General features: G+C 42.5%; 1 protein-coding gene across 1 annotated transcript in view; it reads right to left on the bottom strand.

Annotated features, from left to right (window-relative positions):
- Nucleotides 1-296: 296 nt before the first annotated feature.
- Nucleotides 297-8,388, bottom strand: part of LOC107723266 (feline leukemia virus subgroup C receptor-related protein 2-like) — a 19,795-nt gene continuing 11,703 nt past the window's right edge. The window contains exons 5-6 of the mRNA XM_016531836.1: nt 4,147-4,257; nt 297-486 (exon numbers count right to left, since the gene is read on the bottom strand). Of these exons, the coding sequence (XP_016387322.1) occupies nt 297-486; nt 4,147-4,257 (301 nt within the window). The remainder of the gene's footprint in view (nt 487-4,146; nt 4,258-8,388) is intronic.

Here is an 8,388-nt window from a genome sequence, read left to right as displayed (position 1 = left end):
ACAGCCAATATGCTAGTAATATGCATGCTGATAAGCACCTATTTTTAAGTTGATTACTCAAAAAATGTAAGTTTCAACATAGTTGAGTGGTGGCTCTGGAATCAACTAATCTATTTCTGTTAAAGTAACTAAACTAATATAACTTATTTAGCATGTACATGATTAAGTGAAAATATTAGCATGTACATGATTAAGTGAAAATATTAAGTTGATGTAATGATCAACGCGTATTATGTCAATAGATGTTTTAATTAAATCAATAAGTTAGGATTTTTAACTTGCAACCATGCATTGATTCACAGTAGTGGGAATAGGTCCCTTGAATGTCTTTTTAGATTTGACTTATCCATATATCTAAAAGTGAAGAGCAGATGCATGACCTGCGCTGAGCAGTTGAGCAGTCCAGATGATGTTCCCTCTGACTCTGGGTACGTGAGCTCTACTGCAAACTCAAAGCCCAGCGGCAGATAACCCGTCATGAAGAACCTGCGGCCAAAGACAGAAGAGACTGAAGAATCAGCCGGTCCAAACAACTGCACTATATGCAGCGATACTGGAAATAGTCACTCATCAGTCATCCATAAGCACACATAAACATAAAAAACATATATCTAGTTCAGTCATGAAACTCTAGGTGTTGCAAGCTAATAGGTCAATGACCAATCTAAACATTTCAACTGTCAGGTTTAGTGTTCACTGTATGTTGGTCCTGCTGCACACCATCAGAGTTGATCTGAAACCCTCCACCTCCCCCAGCACCACCTGTCTAGATCTGCTATGGGATTTATGTATGTGTAACAAAGTTAAAAGCTAATTTAAGAACATTTAAGCAAACACATAACGAAAGTAAAAGCAGCAGCCCCTCACGGACGACTGCCGCATAAAACATAATAAAAGTATGCCTATCCATGCAGCAGCAGCATATCTTACATGCTAACAGCAGCATGTCTGTGTATCTATCAGCAGTTGCTAGAGCAGGTCCATACTTGCTCAGTATCAGTATCATTAACATTGTCATATCCATTTAACATTGTCATTTATCCATTGCTAAAACTATTCAGAGAGTTGTCATGACTGAACTATAATTAGATGTGGATCCATATAATTACTTTATGGACAGTCTGTGTAGAAATCAAGAGGTAAAGATTTGGCTGGTTAGCACAGTCCAGTTATTTGATGATATAACAACCATGCATGGGGCAAAAAGCATCTTTCATAAATCACAATACTTCATTATTAGATGTCGGCTCTTAAAAGTGTGAAATGGACATTTGTTCTGCCAAATCCTGCCATGTTTTATACCTGTGCACGAGCACAGGTACATGTGCACTTTGGTCAGAGTGGAAGAAATGTGATGTAAGCGTATCCTGTGACAAAGCTGAGAAAAGTTTAACTTTTCTCTAAACAGACACAAACTTACATTTTGGTAACAAATTATTTTAATGTGACAGTTACATTTGTTACATGTACTTGCTACAGTAAAAACTGTAAATTATGCATAATTACAAGCAACTAACCCTAAACCAAACCCTATCTTTATAGTAAGTACTGTACATGTTGTTAATAAATATTACTCAGTGCTTATTTGTGTAATAACAGTGTAACAATGTCACCTTAAGCTTTAAAAAACATCTCAGGAACATTTGGCAACCACACAGTCTCATAATACTTTTACTTTTTTATCATTTCAACAACTAGCAAACTATTTTTGTCAAATGGTTTGCTTGAAAAGTGCACTTATTTATAATTGCTATATTTATTTTTAACTAATTGTAACGAGGAGGCTGAAGCCGAGTTAGAATCCATATGCAGAAGTTTATTTAGACGGCAATCCAGAATCAGTGTCAGAAAAAGGCAGTAGTCTAAACACAGTCAATCAGTCCAATCGGCAGCCAAAACAGAGGGAAAATCCAATAATCAGAAGTAGAATCAAAAGGGCAAGAAGTCATACACAAAATCAACAGGCAATGGTAATAGAATGCTTGGTAAGGCAGTGAGACTGGCAATACTTCGCAGAGAGTGTTTGGGCAAGCCATGCTTTATGGCTGCCAAACAGGAAGTCACCAACGAGGCAGCAGAGGGAGCGTGACAGTCAATACTCGGGCGAGGGCTCCCTCTGCTGGCCTGGCATTACACTAATGACACTGGTTTTGATCTTTTGTTGTCTACACTGCTACAAATTGGTATTATTTTGTCTTATTTTATTTATCTTTATTTTATTTATTTATCTTGTTTTCTTTTCTTTTGTCTTTTACAGTACAACTATCTAAACATTCTTAAATAATGACATTTACTTCAGAAGCAAAATATTAAGTCTTGTTTTCTGAAAAACATCAGAATTTAGTGAGTTTATGCTTAAAAGAAGAAAAAATATCAACCAGTAGGTTAAAGGGGTCATATGACGTTGCTAAAAAGAACATTATTTTGTGTATTTGAAGCGGATATCGTCCTCTTTTGAAAGTAGTTTCGCTTTCACAACGAAGCACACAGCGTCTTCACGACATGGCGGCAGCAACAATACTACAGCAAGAATAAAAGTTACGCCTTCTTTCTTTACGTGAACATTTGGGCGGCGTTATGCAAATCTTCCCACATAGTGAGGTAGATATGTGGGGGCGTGTTAGAACGAGCCGTTTTAGGTAGGCGTGGTTGACTCTTAACTTTTATAAGAGCACATTTCTGAGCAAATTTCCAGCAACGTTGTTGTAAATGTCGCGCCGCGAGTGTGGCTCATGCAGGGAACCCATGTATGACTCAGACAGGCACGGTGCGTGCATCGCTTGCCTGGGCAGCACTCACGCTGAGGCTGTGCTCACCTGGACAGAGTGCTCTCACTGTTAGAGCAAGAGTCTCACCCTGCATCGCTCATGGATCGCCTTCTTTCATGCAGTTGGTCCTCCCCAGTCAGCTCTCCCTTTTCTTCCCTCCCAGGAGCCTCAGAGGAAGAAACAGCGGGGCAATTGGACTCAACGATCGTGCTCGTGTGATCTCACACTGGCTCAGCTCCTGTGTGCTTCACTCTCCCCGCAGCGCCTCGTCTCGCCGATTTCACACGTGAGGATCAGCGCCCCTCGTCAGCTGTGAGCGGCTTGATCTGGTCTGAGGAGGAAGTTGTCCTTGATGACTCCATGTCACTGACAGCTTCGGATGCTGAAGAGTGGGTATATCTTTCCGCCGAAGACCCTGACACCCTTCCTCCAAAGCAAGCAACACGGGCCAGCATGGACTGCGAGCTGATCGACTTTCTCTCTAAGGCTGTGGAGGACCTCGGCTTGGACTGGTTTGCTCCTGAAGAACCTGCCCGCGGCTGTTTAGACGAGTGGTTTCTGCAAGAATGCCATCAATGATCCTCCTGCCAACGGCCCATCCCGTTCTTCCTGGAGGTTCATGAAGAACTCACCAGGATATGGCACACCCCCTACTTCACATGATGGCGGTGCTCCAAGTTTTCCAGGCCAAACTTCTGGAGCATACCTTTGGCTAAATCTAATGGAAATCAAGGACGCTGACAAGATTGCCTTCCTTGACTTCCCCATCTCTCCCAAGGGACTGTTTGGCCCTGTGTCACTTCCTGCCGAAGCGCTCCAGCTGAGCGGCTGGTACAAGTCACCAGAAGACTGCAAGGCTGCAGCCTTATAATTCTTATTTCAGTCAATGACTGTCGCTATCAGTCGAAAGATTCTGACGAAATGGCGCTCAGAGCTGACTTATATAGCAGTCGGCTCCTCCTCATTTGGCGGTTTGAAGCGCCATTTGTTTGTGTAGCTACACGAATGTGAACAAATCAGGCTTCAGTATTCAGAGTAAACAGGAGTTTACCCATAGTGTTCAACACAACACTCGTTCCCATATCTCAGAGAACCGAGGTTATGTTAATAACCGGAGCGTTTTCTTTTTTAATTAAGTTTTGATACATTTAAAAAAAAAATTAAACATTAAAATTTGTATACAATTTCCAGAAAACAAGACTTAACATCTCATGTCATTTTTCTTCTCAGGTAAATGTATCTTGATTTAAAAATGTTTAGATATTTGTAGTGGAAAACCAGACAAAAACTAAGTAAGAAAATCCTTTTCTTTTCCAGTGTGCCTCAAATGTCACAACACTTCTGTGTCTACTGCAGGTTGTATCACTGCAACTCTTACCCCAGCAGTCCTGATGTGAGGAACACAACCCACAGATGACCCAAGTTCAGGGTGAATGCATAGATCACCATCCCCACAAACGACAGCAGATACACTGAGAGCGTTGTCTGCCTGGCAAAACAAAGATTAATGAGTTAAACTACCAAAATATATGTCATTCACTCTAATAGTAATAATGTAATTTACAGAACCATAAAATGACCATGAAATAACCATATTTTGTATGTCATACCCAAATTAATTAAAGCAATCATTTTGTTTTTCTGGTGTTTCCAGCTGCTAATAGGACCAAATTAAAATGAGAAAAATAATGAAATAGTTGCAGGCAATTTATTTACAGTATGTGACTAAGTTGACATACCATGGTTATGACACAGAAAATAAATGCACATATAATCTGCCATGTTCTGTTTTGGTTTCTGTTCCTATGTGAAGTCCCTATGTCCTATGTTCCCTTGGTTTCTATAGCTACTCATTGGTTGATTGATTGTATTCACCTGTGCTTTGTTAAGCTCCTTGTTTCCTGTGTATTTACATGTCCTCAGTTTCCTTATTTCGTTTTCTGGTATTGTCTTTGCATGTCATATGTAAAGCTATTGCGGTCATTGTTTCTCACTATTTGTGGATTCTCTTTCTTTGTTGTATTTTTTAATTAAGTGTTAAGTTTCAATTAGATCCACATCTACTCATCTTTGCTTGATCGCACCATGACAGAATACTGGACCAAGAAATACAACAGATCTAGCATCTATCCGTCTCCTACTCCTCACACAGGATGACAGTTTGTTGAACTCAATTTTTGTGCCTGGCTTTATAGCGATGTTTCCATCAATGTATTTTTTTTGTGAATTTTGGAATATTGTATAGAAAAATGCTGGATTTTCATTAAAAAAAATGTATGTGTTCAATTGAGGTAAGTATTTATAGCCAGTAATAAAATATGTACATAAACTACAATGGAAACACATTTACTGAATAAGTTCCTCAAAGCGCAACAAAAACTCATGTGACTTTACCTAGGATAAATGGATTAAGCAACGCATCTCATCGCACACCTTCTCAAATGTTGTTTTAATAATTCTTAAATACCTGAGCAAAAGTCTGTCATCAAAATTATTTTGTATAATTATTTCCCAGAACTGTCTCACACGATCATGTTACTAAACATCAGGCATCCGAGCACAAAATAACATGACAGTGTTTACTGAGTTTCATCTGCATACTTGTTAAGTGTTCTCAGTTTGTTTGGACTTTTATTTTGTACCTATTCAGATCGCTAGTTTAGTGAATTTTAATAGCAGCAGCACGCATGGCAAAATTCAAATGCAATGTTAGAAATATTAGCAGCTATTTCTACCTAGGTAAGTTTGAGTTATTGGCTCAGACACACATAGTTGTTTAGGTCATTAGTTAAATAAACCTAAGGGTCCATTAGCCCAGAAACACTTTTAACTCAGGTCACTAGTTTAAGCTATCTGGTCAACCGATCAGGTACACACAGCAATAGTTCACTAGCGTTAAGCCATTCGGCAAAGCCGTCATATCCATCACCAGGCTAAAATTGCATGTTGGTAAGCTGTTGCTGGCTGGCTGATTTCCAGTGTGGGGGACCCACCGGTTATGTTGGTATGAGCGGCTGGCATCCCAACAGCCTCAGCGGTTTCAGCACATCTGAGTCAGGTGGTCTCGGAGTTCCTTCCACCATCAGCAGCGCTCCCGATAATGACCACTGCCATCCTGTGTGTTTGGTCTGCACACTGTTCATTCGGTCTTCCAAAGGTGGGATCATCTGCTCCAGATCCTCCCGAGGTGGCGGCGTCTGATCCTGATCCTCCATAGGCCGCGCTATTCGCTCCAGATCTTCCTGAACTCCCTGCCTGTTCTGTTATGACAACAGAGGTCACCTGTCAACTCCCTGCCTGCCCGACCACAGATGTCGCCTAGAACTCCCTGCCTGTCCTGTCACAGCCACAAAGGCCAACTCTGGACCCTTTGCCTGTCCTGTCACAGCCAAGGAGGGTGTTCTCAAACTCTCTGCCTGTTCTGTTGTGACCAGAGAGGCCATTTATAACGTCTCTGTGCTGTTTGTTTTCAGTCCCACATGTTCCTCTGTGGTGGTCTTCTGTTCCACCATGGTCATCTCTAGCTCCGCTTGATCCACCGTGGTGGTCCTTTGCTTTGCCAGCTCTGCTTTGGTGGTCTCCTGCTTCATCTTCTCTGACTTGGTGGTCTTCAGCTCCATCTGCTCTGCTTTGGTGGTCTCCAGTTATGCTTGCTCCACCATGGTCATCAACTCCACCTTCTCCGCCATGGAGGTCTTCAGTCCCATCTGCTCTGCTGTTGGGGTCATCTGCTCCACTGTGGTGGTCTCCAGCTATGCTGAGATGGTCTTTTGTCCCGTCAGCTCCACCCTGGACACCTGCTCCACCTTGGCTCCCTGCTTTGCCCTTGCTTCTTGTTCTGCTGGCTTAGCTTCATTCTCCAGGCCCTCTTCCACCACACGGGCCTGGCCCTCCATCCCTCCCCCAGTCCGCCTCAGCTCCACCTCCCTCCTGGACCCTTGGTTTTGTTGTTGGGGAGAGTCTGGAATCCGCTTCTTAAGTGGGGAGCTCTGTTAAATTTTTTTTCTCCATTTGTTTGGACTAATGACAATATAAAACACAACATTCCTTTTTTTGTTTTGTTTATGATCCTCAAGGGAAATTTACTTACTTTGAGCTGATTCTCGCAACAAATGGCCCCTCTTTTACCATGGGTGAGGTGGAGAATGGCATTGACCACTATGTACCCACCATGCACCATGCTCGCCACGGACCTCCTGCCAATAGAGTTGTGCGTCACTGAGCTAGAGCCAGAGGCCATGTTCTTCCTGGAGGCTGAGCCTGTTACCATGTCTATTCCAGAGCTAGAGGCAGCCATCATGTCTGTTCCAGAAGGAGCACTAATCCAGTTCGCCATCCTGAAGTGGTGTCCCACCTGCCTTCCCAACCTCAAAGCTCTTCCTCTGTCAGTCCCGTCTGGCTGGTGTAAAATCCTGGTCCTGTCCAAAATCCTTCCTACCTGCTGGTCTCGTCCAGCCTCCAAGCTCCTTTGTCTCTACTGGTCCTCTCCAGTCTCTAAGGTCCTTCGTCCAGGGCCGTTTCTAGGCATAGGCGAGCTAGGCGGTCGCCTAGGGCGCCACCAGCTGAAGGGGCGCCAATGAGCGCACGTACTGGCACTTTTAGAAGGGTTGTGATAAAGAGTGGCATGGTCACCCTGAAATATGACTGCCGCCCCCACTGGATCCCCCAACATTATTGGGCTAGAGTACTGTCAATCTGACGATGCCTGTATGCCACTAGATCAGAGTGCTGTCAATTGCTGCCCGATTGTTGCATGCAAAGTTTGCATTTGGAGCGCTCAACAACGCCATTAGATCAGTGGGCTCTGTCAGTGCTTTGGCAAGGTAACACTTTTTTTTGCCATGCAATAAAGCTAAGTTCAAAGGCCAATTTAAAATATTGGTACAGCAAATAAAGTGCACAAAATCTGTATTTTGTTTAGGCAGTATTTGTGGCACATTTGTCCAAAAGGAATAATTATATATATATATATATATATATATAATTTGGGGGGGGGGGGCAATAGGGATTTCGCCTAGGGCGTCAAATTGACTAGAAACGGCCCTGCCTTCGTCTCTGCTGATCCCGTCCAGTTTCCAAGATCCAGCATCCCAGCCATGGAGGCCTCCCTAAGTTTCCTCATTCCCACGATGGAGGTCATCCAAAGCCCCATCATCCATGCTGGTTAATTGATTAGGTTCATCTGTGTCTTGTTAAGTTTCTCATTTTTCTGTGTATTTATATGCCCTCAGTTTCCTTAATTCATTGTCCGGTATTGTCTTTGCATGTCATGTGTAAAGCTGTTGTGTTTGTTTCTTGCCATTTGTGGCTTCCCATTCTGTTTCATTTTTTAATAAAGTGTTAAGCTACAACTAGATCTGCATCTCATCGTCCTTGTCTGTCCCACTTAAAGGGTTAGTTCACCCAAAAATTAAAATTAGCCTATAAATTACTCACCCTCAACTCATCCTAGGTGTATATGACTTTCTTCTTTCAGACGAATCCAGTTGGAGTTATATTAAAAATTGTCTTTGATCTTTCAAGCTGTTTAATGCCACTCAGCGGGTGTTGCATGCATCAGTCCAAAAGAAGTTAAATAAAAAGCGCCCATCCATAAAAAAAAGTGTCTCACACGGCTCCG

The sequence above is a fragment of the Sinocyclocheilus rhinocerous genome, unplaced genomic scaffold (genome assembly GCF_001515625.1).
Source record: "Sinocyclocheilus rhinocerous isolate Xijiao unplaced genomic scaffold, SAMN03320098_v1.1 scaffold364, whole genome shotgun sequence".
Classification (NCBI taxonomy): domain Eukaryota; kingdom Metazoa; phylum Chordata; class Actinopteri; order Cypriniformes; family Cyprinidae; genus Sinocyclocheilus; species Sinocyclocheilus rhinocerous.
Note: the sequence above shows the minus strand (reverse complement) of the source record. Positions and strands in the feature narration are given on the sequence as shown.